Source organism: Equus asinus, chromosome 2 (assembly GCF_041296235.1).
Source record: "Equus asinus isolate D_3611 breed Donkey chromosome 2, EquAss-T2T_v2, whole genome shotgun sequence".
Classification (NCBI taxonomy): domain Eukaryota; kingdom Metazoa; phylum Chordata; class Mammalia; order Perissodactyla; family Equidae; genus Equus; species Equus asinus.
The window spans coordinates 128,145,083-128,173,042 of record NC_091791.1 but is presented as its reverse complement, the minus strand read 5'-3'; the positions used below and the strand labels follow the sequence as shown (position 1 = coordinate 128,173,042).

The 27,960-nt window shown below is 49.1% G+C and overlaps 1 protein-coding gene across 3 annotated transcripts; it reads right to left on the bottom strand.

Moving 5' to 3' along the window:
- Positions 1 to 215: 215 nt before the first annotated feature.
- Positions 216 to 27,109, bottom strand: PKM (pyruvate kinase M1/2). Of its 3 annotated transcripts, none has more exons than XR_011498474.1 (11): positions 26,826 to 27,012; positions 16,333 to 16,514; positions 15,654 to 15,745; positions 11,222 to 11,353; positions 10,556 to 10,742; positions 9,709 to 9,979; positions 8,246 to 8,396; positions 7,830 to 7,982; positions 3,671 to 4,407; positions 1,662 to 1,843; positions 216 to 946 (listed from the first exon to the last, which is right to left on the bottom strand). XR_011498474.1 is itself a non-coding variant. In XM_044764607.2 (11 exons), exons 2-11 carry the CDS (start codon positions 16,484 to 16,486, stop codon positions 840 to 842), a joined length of 1,596 nt encoding a protein of 531 aa, XP_044620542.1. In that variant the 5' UTR covers positions 16,487 to 16,514; positions 26,826 to 27,109; the 3' UTR covers positions 216 to 839. The 3 variants fall into 3 exon arrangements, 2 of the variants coding, with proteins under 2 accessions (XP_044620542.1, XP_044620541.1); XM_044764607.2 differs by having other exon boundaries at positions 4,241 to 4,407; positions 26,826 to 27,109; XM_044764606.2 differs by having other exon boundaries at positions 3,671 to 3,837; positions 26,826 to 27,109.
- Positions 27,110 to 27,960: the final 851 nt, after the last annotated feature.

Sequence of the window (27,960 nt, the reverse complement as noted above, 5' to 3'; positions counted from 1 at the left end):
GCTACCACACCTCCCCAGTGTGCTGAAGGGGGTAACCTGTTATCCTTGCTCGTCAGCTACTGCTTTCCCAGCACCTCTGCACCCTGGAGGACAGAACAGGTGGCCTGAGTTAACACAAGAGTACCCACCAGGAGCCACGAGCCTCTTGCCATTTTCACCCTACTCAGAGGGCAGGGTTCAACCACCCACACCCCCATCAGAAAAGACAGGAAACAGGTGCTTCAGCTGTTGTTTATTGACACACAGGTAGGCTCTATAGCAACAGGCCCGGAGGCGGCTGCAGGAGTGGGGAAAATGGAAGATGGAGGCTGGAGTGTTTATCTGCAGCGACAGCTGAGTGGAGCAGAGACACAAGTGCACAAGGTCCAAATCGGGGAGGCTGAGGGGGTTGGAGAAGTAAGGGCCAGGGCCCGTCTGCTTAAACTGGAGCCAGTGCCCATGCCCTACGGTCCCTACTCTTGCTGGCCATCTCCTGACCCCAGGCCGGGCTGGGAGTTCTCTGGGTATCCATTTTCGAAGGAACTGAATAGAGTATACAAAGGAAGAGAAGCAGGAGCTGCCGCCCTCTGTGTTAAGCTCTGGGGCCTCCAGTCCCATACACTTCCTTCATCCCCTGCTTGGGTGGGCCACAGGATGGGCAGCCCAACTCTAGGCTACCTTATCTAAGCAGGGTCTTAAAAACAGCCATGTTTCACAGAGGCATTCATCTTCTTCCCTGGTGTCCCAGCCTACCAGTGCCACGCTACAGCCCCAAGTGAGCATTACAAGCATTGCTGGCCTAATGGATGGGTTGGGGGAAGGGGATGGGACAGGGGCTGGAGGAGGGGCTCTGGGGCCCATCATGGCACAGGCACTACACGCATGGTGTTGGTGAAGCCAGAGCCAGGGCGCCACCCAGTCAGTACAATGACCACATCTCCCTTCTTGAAGAAGCCTCGGGCCTTGCCTGGAGGAAGAGAAGAGAAGAGAGGTGGTGAGGAAAAGCCACGCCAGGCAGGTAGGCACCTGGGAGACTGCCCCACAGCCAGAGGTTGCAAGCAGGGCTGGCTGACCATTACTTCCTTACACCACAAGGTGGCGCCAGCCTCACAGCCCAGGCGAAGGGGATGTGGAGAGGCCCTGAGATTTCCTTATCACTCAGATGGTAGAGTTGGCAGGGACCTTCGGACATCATTCATTTTATACTCTAGATGGTGGAGAGCCTTGCCCGAGGTCAGAGCTAGCTGCTTGCTCTCATCCCATGACATCCTGCTCTTACACAGGGACAAAGGTCATATGAGTACATAGTCTGTGTGTGTGCGGCCCCACAGTGTAGGAGCTCTGGGCTAATTTTATAAACATCCTCAGTAATGAGCAAATGTAAGAGAAAGAACAGCCCTGACGATCCAAGATCTTTTGTTTTGGGCCCCAGACTGGATGATTGAGGAGAGGAACTAGGTTACTCAACTCCACAACCCCAAGGCTCCTCTTCCCTCCTGGGCTCAGCCCAGGACTTCAGAGTATGGGGATGGATGATCCAGAGAGAACAGTCCCAGTGAGGGCAGCTGGGGCTCTTGCACTCTAAGGTCTGCATGTTCCCCTTTCTATAGGGTCCCAAAGAGGCCAGTGCTCAAGCACCCTCCCATCCCTCTAGGCTCTAGCCCTTGCCCCCAGCCACGCACCAACATTCATGGCCAAGTTCACCCGGAGGTCCACGTCCTCAGCCCAGGCCTCCTGCACTGGGTCCTTACACACCACAGGGAAGATGCCACGGTACAGGTGGGCCTGGCGAGCTGTCTGGTGATTCCGGGTCACAGCAATGATGGGGGCCCGGGGGCGGTATCTGGCCACCTGGTGAGCAGACCTGAGATGGGATGGGGAATAGGCAGAAAAGACCATTAGTGTCCCAGGAGCCTCCCAAGAAGCCCTTTAGGGCCTTCAGTAACAGCTCACTCTAATCCAACTCACTATGCCAGCCTCAGGCTCTGGCCATTTCCACATCTGCTCCCAAGGTTGGGGCAGCCCCTAATCCTGTTATCGTCCCAGCATATAACTCCTCCTCACAGCTATGCTATCCATTTGTCCTCTAGCCCTCCCCACAGGCAGGGCCCCAGGCTCATAGCGGCCCAGCATGGTCAGTCTCACCCACTTACCCCACACAGACCATTGTTGGCAGAACCCTCCCACCTCCTCTAAACTTTTCTGTTCTGGCATGAGGAGGAAGCCCTGTCCAACCTCACCAACACCTATTCCTCTCGCTGTCAGCAACAGCTACAAGCCAGGCAGCATGTGAATAGCACCTGACTTTCAACATCTGTAAAGAAGAGGAGCAGAGCCCCACAGCCCCCCTGGGAATCTGTGATCCAAACCTTCCTCACTGTTGTGCCCTCTCCCCACCCCACATGGCCCCCAGCCCCTGGAAACAGGCCCAGCAACTAGGCTCTAGAGCCCTAGAGTCAAACCTGAGTAGCTAAGTGAGGCTTGGAAATCTGGGTGCTACCCAGGAGGCCAGAGCATGAGTCTGGAGTGTCCGTGTGGGAGGCTCTGCCTGTGAAGGCTCCCCCGGAGGGCTGGGGAGCCCCAGAAGGCCCGATGCCAGGTGCTGCCTTGAACACTGACACTACACTTGTAGTCGCACATGTGTCTCAGGAGCTGGGGAGGGGCTCGCAGGAGGAACTGGGCCCAGAAGGCAAGCCATGAGGACACTCAACAGGTGTCAGGGAACTTAAGCCATGTCACAGCAGAGAATGCCCCGCTTAAGGCCTGGCCTCCATACAAGGCTTTCAGAGAGTAGCAACTGCTGAAATCAGGACCAGCTGAGACTGAAATCCCAGAAGACTGGAGCTAAGAATAGCCAGAAAGCAAAGGCCAGACCTTCTCACAAAGGTCAATCCTAACGTTGGAGCTGTTTATCCTGAGCTTTCTGCTGAGAATCTGCACAGGTCTCGTGTCCCGCTTCCCCAGGCAGCCCCACCTGCTGCTCTCAGTGCATGAGGGCTGCCCGTCTGCTCCTCTCCCACCCTCCTCTGCCAGGAACCCTAGCCACCCTGTGGGCAGGGATGAGCAGCACACCCCCAGACTTGGGGATAACGCAGACTATCCCAGACTAGGAAGGGGTCCCAAGTCCTCAGCTTGGCTGCATGGCAGCCCAGAGTGTCAGCAAGACAACACGGTGACCTTTCCTGAGCCAGAACCCACTCATCATTGGGGCTCAAAGACAGACGAGGACGGGTGCATCAACGAAACAGCATGTCAGCGAACAGCACTAATTTTCAAAACTGAACTTTCAAAAGAGCCCATAGTTACTGGAATAAGCAAAACGAACTGTCTTTTACGTTTTGAGAAGACCTGCCTTCAAATATCAAATAAACATTTGTAGTCAGTCTATCTGTAGTGACGCAGTTAAGTCTCCAGTTTGTCATGAGGGGAGAAACTTGCTTTGGATCCAAATGGCCCAACACGCCTTATGACAGCTGCCTGGAGTCCTGTCCTTCAGGCCCAGGGAAGGGGCTCTGCTCACTCCTGGATCCTGGCTTGGGGGAGCTCCTTCGCTGTAGGGTCCAGGTGGCAGGCAGAGGGGTCTTACCTTGGCTCAGCGCCACTGAGCACCGTTCAATGCACTGCTCCCAGGACCCCCAAGGAAAGGTGCCACTGAGCAGGGCATTCCCAGGGAGCCACTGCCACCTCCTACCTGCCAGACTTGGTGAGGACGATTATGGCCCCACTGCAGCACTTGAAGGAGGCCTCCACGGCGCCCACGGCGGCGGCTTCTGTAGGGTCACTGGTAATGGGCGCCAAGCGGCGGAGCTCCTCAAATAATTGCAAGTGGTAGATGGCGGCCTCTGCCTCACGGGCAATCTAGGGGAGCAACATCCGTCCAGAGGGACGAGAGGGGGACAGAGCTTTGTCAGAGCTGTGTCACAACGGGAGAGGGAAGGGAAGAGGCGCACAGACAGCTGGTGAGGAACATGTCCCCGGATGCAAAGGCCAAGAGGAGACCAATTACTGGAGGTCCTGAGCTGAGTAAGATCAAGACTCACAGGAACCAGTCCTTCACCAAGTGCCCGTGACACCTGCTGTGCCTACCACGCCGAAGGACCTTTGGTCCTGCCCTGCCTTAACCTTCCTGGCTGGCTCCCTGCAGATGAGACAAGAGGCCCTGAGTCCAGGTCCCAGGTGCAGGGCTGGGCCCTGGCTGTCTTCTAGAGCAGCTGGAGCAAGAAGCTGGTTATCCTAGAGTTACCTGCCCTCAGGGCCCTACCTGCCAGACTCCGTCAGAACTATCAAAGCTGCCGCTAAACAGTGATAAGAAGCCTGCACGCTGCCCATGGCCATGGCTTCCATGAGGTCTGTGGAGTGACTTGAGGCTCGCACAAGTTCTTCAAACAGCTTGCGGTGGAACATGGCTGCCTCAGCCTCACGAGCTATCTGCAAGGTTTAGGAGAGACGGGAGGCAAGGAAAAAGAAGGGAAAAAAACGAGAGACAACACATGGAAAGACAGAATGTGGAATTAATCAGAGAGGAAGGTAACCTTGGGTTAATTGGCTAAATCTGTCCTTCAGGCAGATGCAATGAGGCAGGGTGATGAAAGCTTAACCTAAATATTTAGGACCATGTGGAGAATTTTCAGCACCAAATGCTGCTGCTTCCCCTCCAATAGAGGGAAAATTGGATCCTCCATTCTGGAAGGATTTTTTGATGGGGGATCGTAGGGGTGGTGGTGGGGGGAGACAATATGGCAGCAGGCTCGAGTATCCTGACTCAGAAACATGTCCAGGCTGGGCCCACGCCACTCCCTGGCAGGACTTGGCCACACTGCCTCATGACACAGCTTAGAGGAAGGAACAGGCCCTCTCTCCTCACATGGCTGTCTAGTTACCCCAGGCCTCCCTGTCCAGCTTCCATGCACACATGGAGTGCTGCCTTAGCTTCAAGCGAGGATACTATGAGCCTTTCCCGTGGCCTGCCACGGAAATGCATGGAGCAGCGCTGGAAAGCTGGGGTCAGACAAAGCCAAAACCATGTGGCTTTACCGCATTCTAAGCAGGATGGTGGGAAACTGGCAGCCTAATGAGGGGTAGACTGACCAGCCATGTGATGAGACAGATGCCTGTGGAAGCACGCAGGCAAGTTTAACAAGATATCTGATTAAAATCTAATGATTAAAACAGTCATAAGAAAGGCACCGAGTTATTTACAGACCAACTACTCAGACCAACAGCAAGAATTAGAAAGAAAATTTAAGCTTATTATTATTAAGGATTATAAGGCAATTATCAGCAACTTAGAGAATGATGGGTGAGGGAATAAGTAACAGCATCTCATTAATTTGACAGTAATAAGCAGATGTGTGGCAGGATTTACTAGGTTAAAGGTTTTCTTTCTGTAAGAATAGAATGCATGCAGCCCAAAGGAGAGGGGACATGAACAGGAACAGAACCATACCTGGTACTGCCTGGCCCTAGTCATGGGTCATTAACTGCATCAATTAGACACAGGGGAAAGCAGTTAAGAGGAGAGGCTGTTGTGGTCTAGGGATGTGGAAAGGAGAGGCCAGCACCACCTGGCCCAGACCCCATAACTTATCTTCTGAGCACCACCATGCAATCCAAGCCTTGCAGTTCTAAGACGTGTTTCTTCACAGGAAAGATCAGGGTATGGAAAAATGGACATGGAATTGAGAGCCCAGAGCCTGATTCTCAGTCTCTGACCCCAGTGAGGGCTCCACATGGATATGTGGGCCTATCTCCTGCTAGACAAAGCACTACATTGCAGGAGAGAACAGTGACTTAGGAGTCAGGAGATCTGGGTTCAAATTCAGGCTTTAGTATCATGTAACCCTCATCTATAAATTGGGGTGACATCTATCTCACAGAAGTTATGAAGCTTACATCAATCTACAGAGGGACTTACCAGACACTTAATAACAGCAGTGAATAGTTAATGCTAAGGCTACAATTAAACATATCCCATCTAATTCATTTTACAGATAAGGCCTTGAAAGCTGAACTGATTTGCCAACAGATACATAAAGTCCCTAAGTCTACGTGGTTTTATCGTTTAGTAAATCAGGTCAAGGTCACTATCCCACCTCTGAAGCCATTAGGCCACACAACTAAGAAAATCAGAGGGGGGATGTGTGGAGACACTCATAAACAACAGCCACCACTCTAGAAGTGGCGGGGTCAAGGTCCACTGTCTCCTGGGAGAGAAAAGACACTTTCCTGCACTGGGGCAGTCATGAGAACAAGCCCAGAGGTCCTGAGCATCCGAAGAGCAATCACGTTGCAGAGAAGCTGGCCTATCAGCCAGGCCAGGGTACTCAGCCATCCTGGGGACAGGGAGCGGTCTCTACCATTTCCTTATGGGGTAGTCCACCAAGGATGCTGAGGACAGCCCAGAAGACATCAGTAGTTAAGGTGTCTCTGTTCACCACTGACAAAGTGTTTAGTTACAAATGACACGTCTTCTCCGGAAGCCATGTAAGTCTAATAATTGCACACATAGAAAGGGAAGGAGGAAAGAAAGAAAACCTAGTGCAGAGGTCCCTTTTGGGGGGTTGTTTTAAATTTGGTGGAATGCAAGGGCGTCACAAAGGACAGGGGGTCCTGTGTTGGCTGGAAAGGGAAGAGGAAGGTTGAAGAAAAACTACTTCAGAGCAAGAGGCAAGCTCACTGAGCTGTACGTGATAAACAGTGAGCCAGGACGACTGTGGGAAAGTTCATCTGCAGCACTCATTTTCCCAGGGATAAGAAACCCTCATAACTGATGCCTCCATTAACTCTTTAGTAAGCTCTAGAACAGAAGCAGATAGGGCAGAGGGACCAAGCCTCAAGCCCTGAGAGGCAGCCAGGTGGTAGGACACAGCCGAACAGAAGAGCCTTGAAAAGCTAGCTCCCTGCAGGAGAGAAAAGTCACCTCCAGATGCTCTCACTCCAGGGCCAGCCAGGATCAGCCATCTTCCCACCTATCTCTATTTGTGGACCTGTCGCTATCACTTACACCCCACTTTTTAGTCTGGGGAGTGTGCAACAGCTCAGCAAAGCAGGTCCCACTGCAGGCCCCATGCAAGACCAGCTCATGGTCCACTGAGCGCAGGCAACAGCCTCCAGCGCAGGCCCAGAGGCCCCTGTGGGGGAAGCACCTGTCTTTGGGACAGGTGGGGAATCAAAATGAAAGCCGGGGGCCGGTCCTGTGGCTGAGTGGTTAAGTTCCCACGCTCAGCTTTGGTGGCCAAGGGTCTCACTGGTTCCGATACTGGGTGCGGACATGGCACTGCTCATCAGGACATGCTGAGGTGGCATCCCACATGCCACAACTAGAAGGACCCACAACTAAAAAAAATAAAGAACTCTGCACTGGAGGGATTTGGGGAGAAAAAAAAAAAGGTTGGCAACGGCTGTTAGCTCAGGTGCCTATCTTTTAAAAAAAAAAAAAACAGACAGAAAGCCAAACAAAGAGGACAGCTGGGATCAGGAGCCCTTGACCTTTTCCAGAATAGGGGAGAGCTACTCAGGTCCTCTGGGCTGTCCAGAGGAAGAGATACAAGTATCCCAGTACTTCAGCCAAGGGAAGGACTCACAACCCTGAAGCTACGAATGAACAGGGCTATCGTGTGATGAAGGAGGACACCTCCAGAACAGAAGGAAACAGGGGACGTGGTGTGGGCAGGGAAGGTAGAACAGAAAAAACAAGACACCCCTTGCCCAGCACACCCCTCCTCACTCTTCTTGTTGTCACTTGGAGACTGCGTGTGCAGAAACCTAAATGGTGTTGCTCTGTACCAGAGCGTGCCTCCATCCCAGCCCCAGCCTGAGCTCGGGGAGATGCGCAGGCCCTGAGAACTCACCAGGTGCTGCATGCGAACAGCCTCCAGAGGGTAGTCCCCTTTGGCGGTCTCTCCAGACAGCATGATGCAGTCGGCTCCGTCCAAGACTGCATTGGCCACATCACTGCCCTCGGCCCGGGTGGGACGGGGCTTCTTGATCATGCTCTCCAGCATCTGGGAGGGGACAGAGCATTAGTGAGACATGGCCTGGGCTATCTTCATAGATGAAGGACTGCAAGCTGACTCCCCAGATAGTGTGTGTGCAGAGAGTATAGCTTTGTGTGGGTGCATGGGGTGGGGGAAGGGGATATATGTACGTGCGTATGTGTGTGTATGACGTGGAGCAGAGTCCACAGGAAGAGACCAGTTTGTGGTCTAAACTTTTAGCCCACAAAAGTTTCCCATGAAAGCACACATACTCAGGGAGAGGCACATGCCTGTGTGGCGCAGATGACAGGCTTCCCAGCTCGGTTGCACCGCCCAATCATCATCTTCTGAGCAAGGAAGACCTTCTCTGCAGGAATCTCAATGCCTAGATCACCACGAGCCACCATGATCCCATCGCTGGCTTCCAGGATCTCATCAAACCTGACAGAGAAAGTGGAAAGAGAGATATTTATAAGGAACAGGGGCCACAAGTATGGTGATGCAAAGGAAGTTTTGCTGAGATTCTCTGACTTAGCTGTCCTTGCACCAGGACAGCCATCTATGAGGTCATCACGGGTGCATGGAGGTGGTGGGGTGTACCAGCCCCCTAAAGTGGGACAACAGTTCTGCTTGCTGGGCTCTCAGCACCAGTATGGATACTTCATTGGGGTGAAAGGGCAAGGTCCCCCCAAAGTCCCATGGGCTCATTTCCTCTCAATCTATATTGTATGACGCCCCTCTTAAGGTGTCTACCATTTCCACTCCTGTCAGCACTTCCAAGGCAGAAAGAAAACCCAAGGCCTGCTAATTGCTCCTGACATGAAGGTCCATGGCTTCTTCCAGCCAAGGACACTTGAGAGCTGCTCCTTCAGGTGGTTGCTTCTAACTTGCTGAAGGCAAGAGGACACATGGCTTTGCCTAGCCTGGGGCTTAGGTCAGCTAGCACCCATGGCTTATCAGGATGGTAGAGGGAGGACCCCAAATTGCCTGGTACAAAGGACATCTAAATGAAGCTAAGGATGGCAAGGTTATGACAGTGACTAGTGCTGCTCCTCCCACCCTCCCCACGCACACACCTAAACCACATGAGTAGTTCTGGAGTTTCGGCAGCACTGAGTTCTGTTTCCAGTAGGGAGCCAAAGAGGAACAGACGTCATCAACCTGGCTATACTCATTTGGCTCTACCTGGTGAGCTCTGGGAGGTGGTGAAGCTGAGCTGGGACAATCTGGACCTAGGGAGAACGGCATGCTTTCCTCTGGGAAGCTGATACCACGCCCAAGCTAGCCCAATCGTCAAGCCAGCTGCTTTCTTAGTGAAGACCAAGAGGCCATAAGCTTCAGTCTCAACACTAGGCCCTGAGCTTCCACATGGCTCCCAAGTGAGGGGGCCCTTTCCTCAAAGCCTGCTGTCTTCCCTCTTGGTGGTTCCCCCATGCCAGGCAACATAGCACAAGGGCTCCTGATCCTGTGAGCAGTGACCCTGTTCTCTCTAATGCTGGTCCCTGGGCCTACGGAACGATGTCAAGATGCTGGCATCCCAATCACCTAGGAATCTTTGGTTTATTTTTAAATACCAATGCCTTCCACTCCCCTTCTTAAGATACTCTAATTCAGTGGGTCAGGAATAAACACTAGCGTCTGTATCCTGAAGGGCAGGCAGCCAGGTTTGGAACTAGATATTCATAGGATGCATCTTGCTCTTCAGAGAGATGGGTTGGGGCTGAAAGAGGTGGGGGACAGGCAGGGGACTTACCTCCGAACTCCCTCATGATTCTCAATTTTGCTGATTATCTTGATGTTCTTTCCTTTATCTCCAAGGACCTTCCTGACTGCATGGACATCAGATGCCTTGCGGATGAAAGACGCAAACACCATATCTACATCCTGCTCTACCCCAAACTTCAGATCCTGGATGTCCTTTTCTGACACAGCAGGCAGGTCCACAGCAGCCCCAGGGAGGTTCACACCCTTCTTGCTGCCCAAGGAGCCACCGTTCTCCACCTCGGTCACCAGGAAGTCAGGACCTGTGCGAAATGGAGCAGGTAGGAGAGATGGAGCAATGAGGGCATGCGCCCTGAACAGGAAGTAGGCTCTCTCCAGCACAGTGAACAGGGAAGTAGCAGATGATGGGCTCTGGAGCCATACTGCCCAAATTCAAATCACAATCCCACTAACTATGTAACCTTGAGCAAGTCAATTAACTTCTCTGGGCCTCAGTTTCCTCACCTGTTAAATAGGGATAATAAGTACTCATCAGGTTGTTTTAAAGTTTAAACAAATTATCATGTAAAATGCTTAGAATAGTGCCTGGCACTTAAATATTAGGTCTCATTCCCATGCACGCTGGAGGCCTGTACATATCATTCTGAGGGATGGAAGAAGGAAGCAGAAAGCGAAAAGCAGTGGAGATGCTCCCCAAGAGCACAATCAAGCTGGAATGAAGTCTGCTTTTAAGAATAAGGAGTTATAAAAGGAATTCCTGAGCATATAAAGACTCAATATTGCTGCCAGCTAAAAATGCTTCCTATCTTCCTTATGTTGAAGAAATGTAGAGATGGGAGCCGGCTTTAGACAACTAGACCCTGACTCCTGTAACGTACCTTTCTCCTTCACCTGCAGAGAAATAAGTCCATCATCCACGTAGATCTTGCTGCCCACATCCACCACCTTGCAAATATTCTTGTAGTCCAGCCACAGGACCTTCTCGTCACACTTTTCCATGTAGGCATTATCTAGAGTGATCTTCAGAGTGGCTCCTTTCTTCAGCTCCACCTCTGCAGTGCCGCTCTACAGTGAAGAGAGAAAGCCGCGAGTGGAAATGCAGAGGCCAGGCCCTCCTGGCAAGAACAGAAAAGCTCCTTCCTCCAGGGAACAATGCTCAAACCTCAGGTCGAAGTAACACTAAAGCTTTTCCTTTGGAAATAAATGATCATATCATCTAACTTGGTATATTTCAAGGAAATAACCTAAGAAAAACCTACAATGTTTTAGTTATGCTGCTTACTGATAGGAGAAAAGAGATAAAGAAATTGCTCCCCAAAGTTAGAGACTTGGAAGTGGGTTTTTAGAGAAACAAAGATTATTTCTGACAGTAGTTCTTAGCAAAATAGATCAAATCAACAGTTTTTACAGTGAGGAAGGAAACTCTCATTTATAGACCTAAACACTGAGGAACACGGCTTTCAAAGGGCAGAGACTGCTGAGGTTGTCTCTGCGGCACCCTGCCTCCTGTGCCCTCCCCTCTAGCTTCTCCCCAGGATACTCACGCCCTTGATAAGCCCAGTTCGAATTTCAGGTCCTTTAGTGTCCAGGGCCACAGCAACCGGCCGGTAGAGAATGGGGTCAGAAGCAAAGCTTTCTGTGGCTGTGCGCACGTTCTTGATGGTCTCTGCATGGTACTAGGGGAAAGGAGGGAAGGTGATGAGCAACCTCCCACACACTAGGATCTAGTGCTGAAGCTAATCACTCAGGAAAGACCTGTGGATGTTCTAGACCCCCACCTCCGTCTAGTCTCAGCACCGTCTGTTCACTGAGCACCCTCTACCAGCTTATTTCAACCTCCTCAGCTTCCGCCCTCTTCTGCCACAGCACTAACTCACTCTAAGGGCAAATCTATGAGACTTTTCATAATACTGCCACCAAAACCCATTAAATGTGTCGGTGTAAACATGTCTCAACATAAAAGAAGCATGTGTCCCTCCAGCTGTTCTCTTTTCCCTAAGATTCATCAAACACACTCAGCAAATAAAGCAGGCAACTGGAGTAGAACACCCAGGCTCACGTCTGGATAATATTGGTCTGGCAATCAGTGTCAGCTTCTGATAGATTTGGTAATTCTGCATTTTTCCTCTATTGTTTCCAACTACAATTCAAACTCAAAGTTATTAACTTAAGCTAACAGTGGCCGAGTTGAATAACCCACTGCTAAGGTCGCACAGGCGTGGTTTTCCCAATCACTTTCTAGAGTCTGATTAGAGACGGAAGTGGGGTAGAGAGAGGTGGGAATGTGCCTTTCTCTGAACTAATTGCCCTTTGCTATTTCTCACTTGCAATAAATCCTGGCTTCAATCGTCTCTCTAAATCCCTTTCTCTTTTTCCATTTGCCATTGCCATTTGACTCAAAGCCAAGATGTCAAAAGTTCTTAGACAGTGTAATCAGTATGACTTTGCTGATAATGGACAGCCAATTCAGCACTTGTGGGCCTTATCCTTTAACTATCACTGTCCACGAGAACAGCACCTGCAAGGAGGAGGCTGGTGGGGAGCTGGCACCAGAGGTTAATCTCCAAGCATGGCATTACCTAAAGATCTTCAGCTTCCAATTCTAGGAATACTCTATAATGAGGACCGCTGGCTCGTTCCGTTGAGGTAGAGGTCCTTACCGTCAGTTATGAGAATTTCTTTCTATTGCTGATTTGCAGTAAAAATAGTACTGAATATAGAAATAATTTGAAGGAATGGGTGTTGAATATTGTCAAATGCCTTTTGCTCCGATTTGATGTGAGGAGTAAAAGAATACATGAAATGCTTAGAACACAGATGAGCACATAATTATTTAATAAATGTTACCTATTATGATCATCTTCTTCTATTAGACTGACCACTCTATTTAATCCCAGTGTGAACTTTGTGTTCCTAGAATAAAATTTACTTGGTCATGGGTCATGAAATTCCTTTAATACGCTCCTGGATCTGGACTGTTAAATTTTATTCATGCTTTCTAAGTGACACTGGTCTAGTGTACTAACTTAGTACTAACCTGTCTGGTTTGGATACTATCCTTGTCTCATGTTAGCATCAGGGTATGTTGGTTTCAAAGAACATACTGGGAAGATTTCTATACTTCTCTAGGCTCTGGACCAGCATAACAAAGGATTTAAGTATTCCTTGATGGGGAGACATAATTCAGCCATCAAAATCATTTGGGTCTGGTATTCTGAGCAGAGCTAGATCTTATAATCATTTTTCAATTTCTTAAGGCTGATAGTCTATTTACATTTTCTACTTCTTGGGAAATAGTCAATTTCACCTCAACTTATAGGGCTGAAGGTATAAGTCTTTTTATAACTTTTGAACTCTCTTCTAATGTATAGGGAATATTCCCTCTCCTATTTAGTGTTTTTGTGCATCCTTAATTCTTGACCAGGCCTCCAGGGAATTTGTTTTACTGTGTTGTTGTTGTTGTTTTACTCCCAAAGAACCAGCTCTTGCCTTAATTTGTCAAATTTACTTTCTACCACATTATGCTATGTTTTTAAATCAATTTCTTTCCTTCACCCTTTTAAGGTTTAGTATTTTCCCCTAGTGTTTTGAGTTAAATATTTATTTCATTTACTTTCAGACTTCTGCTTCCTGAGAAGTGCATTTAAAAGTTTTCTCATTACTAGGTTAGACTTTGTTCTTAATTTTCACAAAAAAGGTCAGAGAATGCAGTCTATATAATTTCTACTTTACGGAACTTGAGGGTTTCTGAGCGGCCTACTATATGAGCATTTTAAATAAAACATGCATTTTTGGTCTTGGAGAGGTAAAATCATATATTATACATAAGCCAATTAGAGTATTAGGCATTATTTTATCCACTTCCTCTATATTGTCATCTGCTGGTATATCTCTGGGAGGTGCACTGAAGTCTTTCACTATGGCTGTGGTTTTGTTGGATGTTACCAGGTGGTAAAGAATTCCATCAACCAATGCTGTCCTTGTGGAAGGTTCTAAATTTAGGTTGGTTAAAAGTCAGTATTTCTGGCCAACATGGCATTATGTGACCGCCCATTCAAGAGAAACACATCTTGCCTACGTGAACTGCCAAGAGTGGGGACTGGAGACACTGTGGCAAAGCTGTCGCAAGATCAGATGCAAACAGTGGATGTCTCTCTGTCAGAGGGAGGGAGAAGACAATTCCAACGCTCTGCTTACAAGATTATTTAGAATTGTCAAGATCAGAAAACCATGTCCCAGCTGCTAGTGAAAGGTGCATATGAAGTGAGGGCCCTGAGACGCAGTCAAACTAAAGCTGTGTACATTATATAATACTAGGACAATCTCAGATCAGTGTCCAAAACCCCAATCCCAGGGACAAGACAACTTCACATGGTCAAAAGCCTCAAAAGAAACCCATAAAAGAGAATTGTTTTTTTTAATCTCAATTCTAATCTTGGAATAAGAGTTAAAGCATAGATAATCTCCAAATGCTTCTTGTAGTTTAAAAAAAAAATCCCTGAGCCAGCCCCCCTCCAGCAGGTGCAGCAGATCCCCTTGCCATTTCAGGGCTGTGTGGTGTTACTTTACTGGATGGAAGAAGGGGTAAAGCCTAGTTAAAGGTCAATTTCTTAAAATCTATTTCTGCTCCTTTGCCTGCACACAGAAGACCCTGGCACACTCTAGTAGCAGGCACCAATACTGAACCGATCTTCTCTGAGGTCTTCAGCTCTCTTTGGGCTAAGCTAACACTTGCAGTAATCCCTGGTGACTCCTGCTGAGGACCCTTTGGAAAATTACAGAATGTCCTCACAGATGTGTGTCTTAATCTGCCAGAGATGCCTGCTGAGCACAGTTCCTCTGAGCTTGGTCAGGCCCCCATGACATTTGGAGGCCTGCTGCCTGCCAGGCCATAGGCTGTTTATGGAACATGGGTTAAGGAACCTCTGATGAAGAGTCTCAAGTTTCCAGAAAGGAGAAATTCACCTCTTAGATTGCACTTCCTGAGCTTTTATTTTTAGTCTAAACTTCACACTAACTTCCAAATGCCAGAGGGCAACCCCTCAACGACTTGACCTTACAGGGTAGCGTTTTCCTTATTCTGAACAGGAAATACATAAGTCAAGAGTTGGGGAAGTCTGCCTCACCCATTACTCCTCTATCAATGCTAATATGAAACCCCTGTAGGGATGAATGGCCTATGGTTGAGCCTGAAGGTTTTTGAAAGGCATTGTTCCGCAGGGAGCCCCACACACCTCAAAATAAGTTTGTTCTCACCTTGGGAACAGAAGTAGGAATGGAGCACTTCTCAATAGCTGTCACCTGGTCCCTGGGTAAGGCTCTCCACAGGTGAAGTCAGCTCATAAACAGCCCCAGTACTAATACATTCCTACAAGGCTCCCTCCTGGGGAAGTGTGCTGACTTTATTTTAATAGACCAGACCCCTTAGGAAGAGATAGTCTGGGAACACAAAGTTCATGAAGTGGGATATTACGCCAGATGGTGTTAATGCATTAGACTCAGTCCTTAACTTGCAAGAGTGGAAACCCCTCTCCTGGACCTGCCTAGTTATCTTGGGTCTAAACTAGGCCAGAATCAGTCTGCAGGGTGACCTTTTGGTTCATCGCTGCAATATGAGCTATTACAGAAACCCTGGGCTGGAGTGTCAAGCCCTATGGCCAGGATACCTAACGGATTAGAGTAGAACGCTTCCACACTTTCCTTTCCTTTGTGAGGCCAACGGTAGCACAGGTGTGTGGGAGAACCATGGCCAATGATAAAGTAGGTCTTCTTTGCTTAGGAATTAGGAAGACTTGGCCAGTTGAGATGGCAGGACAGGGGGGAAGGAGAGTAGGGGTGGGCTAGTGAAAACAATCTTCCCATTGGCTGTAAACCCCAGACTCCTTCTTGCCTGGTCCACTGTGGCTACATGAATACTGCATTCCCACCGTTTCCTATAAGCCATCCCAGTAGCCAAACTCTCCAGCTGAGGCTCACCTCGTGAGTTCCATGAGAGAAGTTCAGACGAGCCACATTCATTCCAGACTTAATCATCTCCTTCAATGTTTCCACCGATCGGGAAGCTGGGCCTAGCAAAAAAAAAAAAAAAAAAAGTTTTAAGGCCGTAAGTGTTAATTATTCAAAGTAGGAATAACACTTTAAGTTGAAAGAACTCTTGATATTTTATTTTTTCCCCTAAATTCTTCCTGCCAAATTGCTCAAAATTCTTTCAAAAGCATATATATGGCTATTATTGTGCTAGCCCACTTTCTTGATTTAGGAGGACACTTCTCCTATTTCCTTCAAATTCTACAGGCTTCCATCTAATTAGGAAAGCCTAGGTAAGACTTGGCCAGCCCTCTTTGCTCTCCCTGAAGCCCAGACAGATGTCCAAACACAGAATCCTGGTTGCACAGAGCATGTCAAAAGGATCTTTCCTCTCTCAGATGTTTCTACAAAAATCTGCTAAGGAAGACATCCTCTAAATTTTGTATCCTTTACTAAAGCATACTAATTCTTTATTGCAATTTCCTATGACTTGAATTTCCACAAGAATCTGTAGCATCTCTCTTAGCACCCAGGTTTGCTACATTTAGTCTTTTCAGGAGAGAAAAGATCACTGTGAAGCCCTTGTTTGGGGGGGGGGGGGAGAGGGGGGCCTGGCACACCTACTCACCAATAGTACAAATGATGCCAGTGTTCCGGGCCGTGATGGGTGGAGAATCAATGTCCAGGCGGCACATGTGCTCCAGGAATGTGTCAGCCATGGCCGCATGCAGCTGCTGGGTCTGAATGAAGGCAGTACCGGCATCACTATGAGGCTTCGACATGGCTTCTGAGGTCCTGGGTCCAGGGGAACTGAAGAGAGAGTGATCAGTCTGAGAAGCCTGGGGTGGTTAATACACCGCTTGGCACAGGAGGCTGTTTCCTCCTTACACATTAACTCAATAAGCACGCTTTGTGCACAAGCCACAGGGATCCCCACCATGCGCTGGCTATGTGGGTGCTCCTCAAGTCGGGCAAAGGGCTCACACGACTGTGAGCAAGTGGAAAGGACCTCAGAGAACAAGTTAAAACCTTGTACCAAATGCATGTACTTCCCAGGTGTCCAGTGTAAGCAGACCTCCCTCACACCGAGCTAATAACGACCTTGACAGCTTTCCCACTAATCCTATAGATAACATCATTTTACATGAACTGAAGGAGTTCCCTCAAAAGGCAGCTGTAACCAATCTTCCAGTGATGCAAGTTTTTTACCTTGGAAAATCTAGATCTTTGTATGGAAAGTTGTCTCAAAGCTACAAACCTCTCATACGGGCTGGGGCACTGAACACCACTTCTTAACAATCCCCACCCACACCCAAAGTGCTTATCCTGGCTCTAGAGACAACCACCATCCAAGCTCCTAGCTCCAATCCTCCAAGCTCCCAAGTCCGAGGTTTTCACTAACCCAGAACACCACAGAAATTCATTTCTCAACTTACTTTAGGCCCAAGAGTAGGTCCAAGCCCACTGACAGGCAATAAAAACCAGTCCCTGGACAGGAAGCAAAGTCCAGCCAGAACCCTGAATGCAAAATCTTTCACCCCAGGAGTCTAACTAAAAACCACATTTACTTTTGGTCAGGAGGACTTTAGGACGTGCAAAGCAATGTGCATACAACCAAGGATAACCACAAACGCACTGGTCTAGTTCTAAAATTCTTATAACTACGTTAACAGGACACTTGCAACATGAGGAAGTCTTGCTCGTCAAATCTTTTCCCCAAAGGATTGTCTGATGGACCATCCTGATTCCCTTTCTAAGTCTGACAAGTACACTACCTCCAGCAACAAAGATCATTTGTTCCAGGTAATTAACCAGCCCAGGTCACAATCCTGACAACTGCCCTGACCCTTGCTTGTCTTCATTACTGACTTATTTGCTTAACTTCATTACTAACAACTAAACTCACTCAGCCGGCTAGTTAGGTGATTAGAGACAAAGACTTGAGAAGTTTCTACACAGTGTATGAAAAACCATCAGGTAAAGGATGTGAGCCAGAAGCTTGACACTCCTCATCAGAAGGCTTCAAGGAAGTTCCTTCCTCAAGTTCTCATAGCAAAGGCTACTCCTCCTAAAACCCTTGAGCCTAGACGCTTCAGCCCAGCCTCAGGAACAAGCCCCTCTCTAGCCCTGCCCCACTTCCTCCTAAATCTCAGGGCTTCAAATCCAGGTACCCCATACATATAACCCTTACTCTTTCTCCTCCTCCATCCTTGACTCTGTGGCCCCTCTGGGTGGCTCAAGTAGAGCGTGCATCTACCCATCTCTGCAATCTTCAAGAACTCCGGTAAAAGGCCAAGAAGCTCTGTGACCAGTTGTGAGCAAAGCTTCTGTCAGCTATTGAAAACTGATGGCTATGAGTCCTTAAGTATAGACTCTAAAACTTTTTAAAAAAGGGAAATAAGATACCAGCTAACTATTCCACATGGGAAATGCACTGTTCCTTTCAATGTGCATGTCCCAACTCCCTACCCAATGCATACCAGATAGCAAAATGAAAATGTCAACCCTCTCCTCCATGACCTATGTAGTTTTGTATCTCTTAGCACCCACTACCTGGAGGCATTCCAGTGTTTGTTCAATGAACTTTCAGTGGATCTTAATGCCTCTTCATCAAAATGAAAGTTATACCTCTGCTCCCCCTACCTCCCCAAATCTAAGGAACTTCTGAATTACTGACAGGACGGCCTGGGCAGCCAGGGTCCCTTTACTCACACTCATCATGGAGGCAGGGCTTCAGAGCACCCAGTTGGACTTAGGTAAGTCTGGCTGTTAAGGGAACATTACTCAAGAGATGGTAGCAAGTGGCACACCAAGCCAACTGGAACACGTGGGCCTTGCTGTGGCCTCCAAGTAGAGAGTCATCCAGTCTGAGGACTGTGTCATAGACAAAAGACCTGACTGAGGGTGTGGGAGTAACTAACCCCACTCTTTTTAAAAATCATCAGCCGGTTCTTCTCTAGACCTGAGACATTAGGGTCTCCTTGCAAAGACCTGGCTGGGGCCACTGATTATCAGGTCATACCTTGTGCTCTCTGGGCTTGGGCTTCCGGTGGTGACATTATGCTCTTTTTTTGGCTCAGGGTCGCTCCTTGGCCCCACTTGCAAAGACCGGTCGGAGCTGAGCAAGGTTTGCCCTGTAGAACTGTACAAGGATTAAGGTAAAAGCTGAGTGTAACTAAAGCTCTTTGAGGTAACGGAGAAATTACTTTAATAACCAGGAATCCAGGTGGTACTGCTCCTAGAGATTCAGCTATGTTACCAAAAAACCCCAGAGAAGCCTCCCAAGAAAATACTAAGAAACTGATAATAGAAAACTCACAGGTGAAAGTGAGTTCTTACTGGCTTCTCTGCACTGGTTTATCCCCTCCCACTGTACCCAAAGACTGCCTTCTCTCTCAGGTCTCTTTAAACCTGTGATTTACTAACATTTCACTACTTATTCTATAAAAGAACTTGGTCCCTCGCCTTTTTTGGGGGGAAGCGACACTAAATAGACATACATAAAAGGACTGGAAGGATATCTACCAAGTATTAACAGCATGTCATCCAGGTGGTAGGATTACAGCAAAAGTTTTTTTTTAAACTGTGTTTACCTGCTTTAAAAAAAAAATGTTTTTTTTAAGATTTTATTTTTCTCCCCAAAGCCCCCCGTACATAGTTGTGTATTTTTAGTTGTGGGTCCTTCTATTGTGGCATGTGGGATGCCGCCTCAATGTGGCTTGATGAGTGGTGCCACGTCCGCAACCAGGATCCGAACCAGCGAAACCCTGGGCCGCCAAAGCAGAGCCCATGAACTTAACCACTTGGCCAAGGGGCTGGCCCCAAAAGTTTTTCTTCTCTTTATTAATGAATGGACTGATATGAAATACTTTATAATAAGAAAAATTACAAGTGTCTCTCTTCTAAAAATGATATATTTACAAGCACCCTGATAAGACTGTTGGAATTAAAACAAATGTGAAGCTCCCAGTTCCATTAGTCAACTGCTGCTCTATGCACTTCTGGAATACATGTTTAAGTGTGGCAGATGCAAAATATGCCATCTCAGGCCCTAGGTCACAAATATATTGCAGGATAGTTTCACTGGCTTAAGGTCAACCTTGATCCATTCAGAACCTCAAAGTAAAAAAAAAAAAAAGTTAACACAGTCCTTAGGACAATGCTATGCCCAAAACCTGTTAGTTATGTGCCCAAATCCAGCAAATTTTCCCGTTTAGTCTGCCCTCAAGCTTCAAAGCAAAATCTTTGTGACAAAGATGTTCTAGTCCAGAAGGGCTGCCTCTGGGATCAGGAGACACCATTAGAAGATATAATTACATTGGGCTCAAACACAAACCCCATTTCACCATCTTGAATTAAATCTGAAGTCTACAAGCTCTGATCTTTTGCTCACCCAGGCTATTAAGTACAAAAATAACAAATGAAAATTTGTTTGGCATTTGAGTGGATTTACACACCAGCAATCAAAAAGTTTGCTTGTCAGCAAGTCTGCCCAGACTCCAAGAAGATCTCATCATGTCCTTAAAGCCCTCCACCAAACCAGAGACCTGTCTCATCCAGGGGCCACCAACTGGTCTCTCTCCCCTCAGGCTCTGCCCTGGGGTCAGAGGACGCTCCTGCCTCTTTTCTGAGCACAAGCTGCCCATCCCACCAACCACCTACCTCAGTTCTGACTTAATCACGGTCTGGACTCTCCCTCTCCCGGCCCCAGGAGAGCAGCCTCAGCCCCCGTTTCTCAGAGCAGGCCTCTGGGAAGAGCTCCCCTCCCTTGCACTGGCCGCCTGGACAGTGCCTGCCTGGACATGCGGCCCAACCCGTGCCAGTCTGACTCACTCCTGCACCCTCCTCTCCGGGAGGCAGACATGCAAAGCCAACCTCCTGCCAGCAGTGGAAGCCCGGTGGATCCACTGACGGTGCCAAACGCAGTGCCCAGGTACAGAAGCCTTATTCTGGAGCCTGAGCCCCTGCAGTAGGATCTTCCCCAGGGCCATTTCTCCTCTGTGAGAAATGAGATACCATCAGACGCCCTAGTGCAGGCTGACGGGCTGGAACAGGCAGCCACACTCAGCTCCAGGCACCCTATTCCCACCTTTCCTTTCATCTCAAGCAGCTCCTGGTTCTCTAAAACTATAGTTTTGTTTGTGCCAAACACAATTCTTTGCCAGTCTTCAGGAACCAGGGGTTGAAAATTATATATAAAAATACTCAACATGCCACTCAGAGCCAATACTCTTGGCAGGTTATGCTGGGAAAGATTCATGCTTCACCAATTCCATCTTGCACAAAGGCCCAAATCATTCTGCCCTAGTAAACCAGCCTGGCCTATGAGGCTGCATCTACATAAGCCTATTTTTAACCAGCCAGGCCTCTCTGCACCAATTTTGCTCTGATGCCAACGACTGTGTTCCTCGCTCTGACATCAATTTGCTACACACACCTCCAAGTCTCTAAGCCAGCATGAAGGCTTTTCAATTCCCCAAATCTTCAGAATTCCAGCATCCAGTAGAAAGTGTGTGTCACAATACGCCGGACCCTGACCCTGCATTCAGTCCAGCCTGCTTTCTAGCTCTCTTCCTACATGATGGAGCAGTGAAATATAATTCTCAATACTGGCCCTCATCTATGAGAGCGACAAGACCAAAATGGGTGCTGGAACAGCCACAGAATCTAGGAAGGTCTGGAGTAGATCCTGATCCGCACAAATAAAAGGAGCTCACTTAAAGGTTCAGGTAAAATTCCCTTGCTCTTCTATTTATTCAGGGCTAGAACTAGTGACTTAAACTTTATAAGCAGGAGCCTAAGGTCCTATTTCAAACTCGAGTGGAACAGGGCACAAAAGCTGATACTTGGGTTTACCCCCAAAAGGGAGTCCCAAGTCAGAGAAACCTCCATGTCCTCAGATGCCAAGGATTTCCTGGTTTGATGACAGATGCTCAGAGCAGAGAACTGGTTTCAGCCTGAAGGAGGAAGTTTGGATGAACCTTTTCTTCCGCTGTGTCACTCCTTACTAGGCTTAAAAACATGGGGCAGTGCTTCAGGACGTGATATGCATACTCTGGAAGCAGCAAGGACTCGGACCCTGGTTTATGGCCTCAGCAAAATGAGGCGTTGGCTCAGCATTTAAGGCTATGATGCAGGACGGAGAGGAAGGGAAACACTAACTAGGTCCAAGCACTGACCTAGTTAGCATGGACTAGTCTTCCTACAGTGACCTTTACAGGTTTGTCTCTATTTTGTTTTGAACTTAAAGAAATATTAACATCTGTATTTCCACCACCCAGAGCTCATTAGTATTTAGCCAGATTTTCTTTAGACTTAAACAATTACAATTCATACAGTTCATTTTTCCTCCATCCCCAGGTCCCTCCAACCCTTCTACACCCTGTCATGAACTTTGATACCCACCCACCATCATGAATTGCATCCTTCTATTTAAGTGTCTATATACGGAACCCCATGACATTGTTTTTTTTAAAATGTCCTAGGTAGTATACTCTACAAACATCGTCGAACTGGCTTTTTCACTCCACACATTTAAGATCCATCCAGTTGGTATATGGATCTACTTAATTCACGTGAACTCCTATACTAATCCACTGTAGGACTAGACTACTTATTTATGTATTCCCTTGCTGGATGGCCCTCTGCCCTCCACTAAACCGATTTTTTCCCTATTAATCAATTCTATAACAACCCTCCCTGTACATGTCTCCTTGTGCAGGTGTGAGCTTCTGCATATTCAAAAATGGAATTCCTGGGTCACAGGGTATGTTTATTTTCTATTTTACTAAATACTGCTGATATACTCCCCAAAATGGTTATATCCATTTACACCAATCAGTAATGTGAGTTCTTGCCTTCCCACACCTTTGTCAATACTTGATACTATCAGACTTTTAAAATGTTTGCCCATCTGATGCGTGACATTTGTTAATCTGCTCTGTAATGTAATAAAAGAGGGATATCAGGATAGTCTTGTTTTCAAAGTCTCTACTTCCCTACCTCTTAACCAGATCAAAACCCTAGGACTCCTCCAAAATGTACATGGTTATGTCTCAAATACCACGAGAGACTCAGCTGACTAATTCTTTGGCACTCATCACCAGAGACAGGGGAGACACCAGCTGTCTAAAGTTAAATAAGTATTATTTGTAGGTTAAAAGGTGTTTAAACAGATGGTGCTCCTTTGGAGAATTTTTTGACTGCATCAGCTAAGGTGGTCCATACTCCAAAATACTATGACCAGCAAGTTCAGTGCCCTATCATAGCTGGTCTTGGCATCTCCTCTAACACAGCCCCTACCTGACTTCCAAAACAGTGAGCTAGCATCAGGAAAGGGAGGCTTAGAGCTGCCCAGGAGCTTTGCCTATGACATAAGTGCGGGAGGCAAGTCTCAGAGGCCACCAGAGGTACTGCAGCCTGGCTCTCCCTCCTACGTGCAGACTGGCACATACCGATCACTGCAGGGGTGGGGTTGCACTGCTTGGTGGCCCAGCCAACCTCCCCTCTTGGGCTGAGCAGTCATACCAGGACAAAGTATGATGGTATTAAGAAAGGTCTTCATTTTGCTCTATTCCTATCTGTGCCAGAAATGATCCCTAAAGTGATGATTCAAGGTCCTATAAGACCTTTTACCAAGTAAATCACTTATTCATTTCATAAGATCCTCAACAAGGTGGGAAGAAAACTGCTCACCCGGACAACTCTCTCTTGCAGTGTACCAGTCAACTGGGATCTGACTGTGGATATTTGGAAGGATTCAGAAATAAAGAGAATGTCAAATGAGTCATTTCCTCCTACCTTGATCTCAGTCTTAACTCTTGGCCAAAATAACACACCCTGAGGTGCCTTCATAAAAGCTGAAGCAAAATAAATAGAAACCCATGTAGTGTGAGTTTATACTGCAAGAGTTGCATTTTTTCTACCTTCCTGTTCAGTTATTTCCTCATTTCTTCCATTGCCTCAATATTAAGAAATGAATAGCTTGAAGAAATAAAATGCCTTTTCCTGTGCCCCTCATATTAATGTCACAACATTCAAGGCACAGAAGAAACTGCCATAGGGTGCTAACTCTGTTTAGTGTCACAGCTACCAAATGTGCCAAGTCACTATGAGTGCATTTCTTAAAGACCCAATAATCCTCTTTGTTGAACTATAAATTCAACACTAAAATTTACTTCTAACATAGTGCTTAAAATGAGAGTTGCTGTACTAGACAGGAAGAGACTGATGTCCACACAGTCTGGCTCAAGCCCAGTAACCCAGAAATTAGCTCAAGGACATTCTTTTAAGTCATCATTATTCATGTACATACGGCCCCCATCCCACCAGGCCTGCCATGACCACTGCAGAAGGCTCACCCTGGCCTGCGGCCCTGCCATGCTGCACCTCAGCTCCTAGGGCAGTAGAGAGAGCCTGGGGACCTGGATCAACCGTTTTTCACTTAGTTGACACATTTTTTAACTGGGGGAACTGCATGCTTCATTATCTGACTCACTGAAAGGGGAAAGGGGACTTTTTAAACCTTCATAGACCACAATGCAGGTTTCCACTCACCCAACTAAGAGAATTTTCTGAAAAGCCAATAAATTCAAAGGTTGAGTCATCCTCTCCACGGAGCTTCCCTGCCTCCTCCCCTACCCCCACCCACCTGGTGATAGCTTACATACTTTTCCCCCTCAGAACATCCCACTGTATTCCCAACAGCATCCTCAGGCAACCAGAGATCAAATTATTTGCTAACAATGCTGCGGGGTGGGGGTGGGGGTGGCGCCTGACCTAGGCCCTCCTCTGTACCCTAGGAAGAGACCACACCCTCAGCATAGCCTACAGGGGGCTACTGTGCCTGACTCCAATCCTAACCTCATTTACCAGCTGGCTGAGAAAATCCTAGAAACCCACCTGAACAGATGGGAATGGAATGTGAAGAGTTCGGGTAGCAAGTTTGTTTCCACTCTTAGAGCCAAACATCAAAGGCTGAAATCACCCCCCTCCTTGCCTTCCTTTGTCTAGAGGTCCCATTCTCAGGAGACCAAAGAGCCCCTGTTGCAAGTGGAGAGTTGCAAAGTAACAGTATTAGTTACTTTGTAAACACTGTACCAAGATCCCTGAAGGGACTGGTCTCCAGGAGATGTCTGGTATTTAGAGATCCTGACTCCCAAAGATTAACTACAAGTATGTGTTTGGGGATGGCCTGTAGAAGATGAGCCCTCAGGCTCAATTAGGGGTTAAGTAATTGTGCTCGGCGGCCAAAAGAATATATTTGGAGGCATTTCTTCTGGACATCTCACTAGAGATTAGACACTGCACTGAGCGTTTAACATATATACATGTAGGTGTGTATAGTGACCAATCCTTTCAACAATCAGGAGAACGTTCCTCCCAGTTTACACACGGTAAACTGAGGTCCTGAGGCTGAATTCCCTCCATCATTCGCGTCAGCATGTTAATGAGTCAAATCTAATTCTGAAAGCCTGTTTACCACTTGGCAATGCGTGGATCTTAATTAGGCTCACTTGCACTGGAGAGGACCAATGTGCTGGGTTTGAAGAATATAGGTAAGATGCCAAATGGGATGCCTTTCCACGACTGGGCTCTTAAATAACCTTCAAGACTGGTGGTAGCCTCCTGTCCCCCTCACCCCAAGCCCTCGTTCCCCGGGAGGAAGCACGTACCTTCCTCACAGCACTTACCAGTAATAACTTTTGCGTCCGTTGCTTAGACTGTGAGCTCCGTCACATTCTAGTCATCCGGGTCTCCACCCCCCTTCCCCAAACAGCTCTTGGCACACACAGAATCTTTATTGAGTAAATGAGAATGCGGGGGCGCCAAGCCGTCGACATATTTCTTCTCTCCCCACAACCCGCTCCCTCCCCGCCCCATGGCCTCCGCGTTCTACAGTCGGGGCGCATCTGTTAAGCAATGTGAAACAGAGGCGAGGAGCCGGGGAGCGCCCCGAAGGAGGCTCGGTGCCACATGCGCTGGCTTGTCGTGCGGGAGGTGAAGCTTGTCCCGTAACCGGCCGCTAGGCCAGTCGTCCGGCGGGGTGGGACTGGGTGGGGCGAGGCGGGTCCCAGGCGCTGACTGCTACGTGCATCCCCGCCGGAGCGGGATGGAGCCCCGTGAGCCCCTGGGAACGAGCGCGGCGCCGCGGCCACCCCACCGAATCCGGGGCGGCACAAAAGCGGAAGGCGCTGCAGGAGCAGCCACGCTTTCTTCCCTGCAGCGGGGAAGGGGAAGGGCAAGGGTTACGTAACCCTCCAGCAGCACCCAGGCCGCACAGGAGCCTGCGCTGCCCGTCTGCAGACCACTGCAATTCGGGTGGTGACCCCGGGACTCTAGGATAGCAAAGACTAGGAGGCCGTGACGGAGTGCGCGGGTTGGACTGAGATGAGAGACGAGGGGGAGGGGGCGGGGGGAGCAGGCGGACGTGACCAGAACCGCGCGAACGCGGGAGCAGAGGAGAGGGATGCGGAGGCGCGGACGTGACCAGATGGAGCGAGAGGGGGAGGGGGGAACCCAGGCACGAATGGGGGAAGGGGTGAGCACGAGGAGGGGACAGGGACGCGGGAAGAGTGGACGGTACCTGAACGTGGAGGGACTGGTGAGGGGAGCTAGAGAAGGAGTTTCAAGAAGAAATTACAAAGAAAGCATCAGAATGAGGGGGACACCGACAGGCTGAAGACGAGGGAGCGAATGGAACAGTATTAAGGGGTAAGGGGAGGAGACGAGCATGGGAGCAGAAGGAGGAGGGAAAAGAGGGAAGAGAGGAAGGAATCGCATTAGGAGGAAATACGGGAAGGAGGACGAGGATGGAACCAGATGAGGGAGGGAGAAGGAGGCGAGGGTGGGACCAGAATGGAGGGACGGATCGGGAGAGGAAAGGGGATGGCCGACCCATCTGACCTGGGAAGAAACGGGAGCTGGGGGCTTGGAGTAGCAGGCCCTAGGCGCGGGCACCCCTTCTCCTCTCTCCCGACCTCAACCCGGTCCCAGATGCCCAGGACTCGGCGCCGCCCAGGGATGGGCGTCCTGAGGAGTGAGCAGGCGGACGGGATTCCGCACTAGCCGAGTGGACAGGGCCTCGGCGGGGACGGTGGGCCCAGCCTCTCCCTTGCTCACCTCCGGCGTGGTCCGGCTCTGGCTGCGCGGCTCCTGCAAACAGCTCGGACGTCTAGCGGCGCTGCGCTCAAGCGCGGAGAGCCGCCGCCTCAGCCTCAAGGTTATCCCGCTGCAGAGCCGCCGCAATCCCTCCGCCGCCCCGCCCCCCACCCAATCCCGGCCTCCGGCTCGCAGGCCCCGCCCCTCTGCGTCCTCGCGGGGCGCAGTCACCTTCCCCAGGAACTGCGCGCAGGCGGAACGGGCAGTCAGGTTGCCCTTTTGGGGGGGACTACATTCCGTGGCGGAAGAACACAGCATAAAAATCGCAGCATTGATGATCCAATGGAGCCAATGGGGAAGCGGCGAGGCAGCAGAGCCCGCCCCCGGAGCTCCGGAGACCTCCCTCCCAGACCCAGGGGAGCCCGGGCCCACCTGTTGCCGCCAACTTAGAATGTTGGACGACGGTTCTTTTCTTGACCCTCGGCCCAGGCCGCCCAGCTGCCCTGGCCTACCCCGGCGGTGCCCAGACTTACGGGTCCCTGGGCAGCATTTCCCCAGCCCTGCCCTGCGACTCCCCACCCCTCCGGGGTCCCGCCCCAGGGCACATCTCGGAGACTGAGCCGGACTGGAGGTTGGGGAGGCCGGGATGGGATGAAAAGGTGGGGAGAGATGGAAACTCGTGGGATGGCTTGAGGTCCGGACCCCCTTCGGAGGGGCCCTGGCACTGGTAGCGGGAGTAGGGAGAACTAGGGAGGGCGGAGTGTGCAATGGAGCGGGAGCGTGAGGCCTTTAGTTCTTAGGCTAATACAAGGAAGGACAGGTTGGGGCCATGTGAATACTTCGGTACGGGCTGGAATCCTGCAGAGCGAGTGCCTGAGAGCAGAGAGTGAATGGAAGGCATTAATATTAGTGCAGAACTGACCAGGAAATATAAAGTCAGAACGTTAGAGCCAATCATCTCTGCAGGAGTCAGCACTTATGTTTTCAACTTGGTGCATTTAAATAAGTGTTGTTGGAGCTTTTCTTACATTTTTCTCCAAGGCATTTTCCGATTTCCCAGTAATTAGCCCACCACCAGTGACAGCAGCAGTAATCATGGAAACAGCTGTTAACTCTTGCCTTCATTCAGCCAAGTTTTGACGGCAGATACAACGTC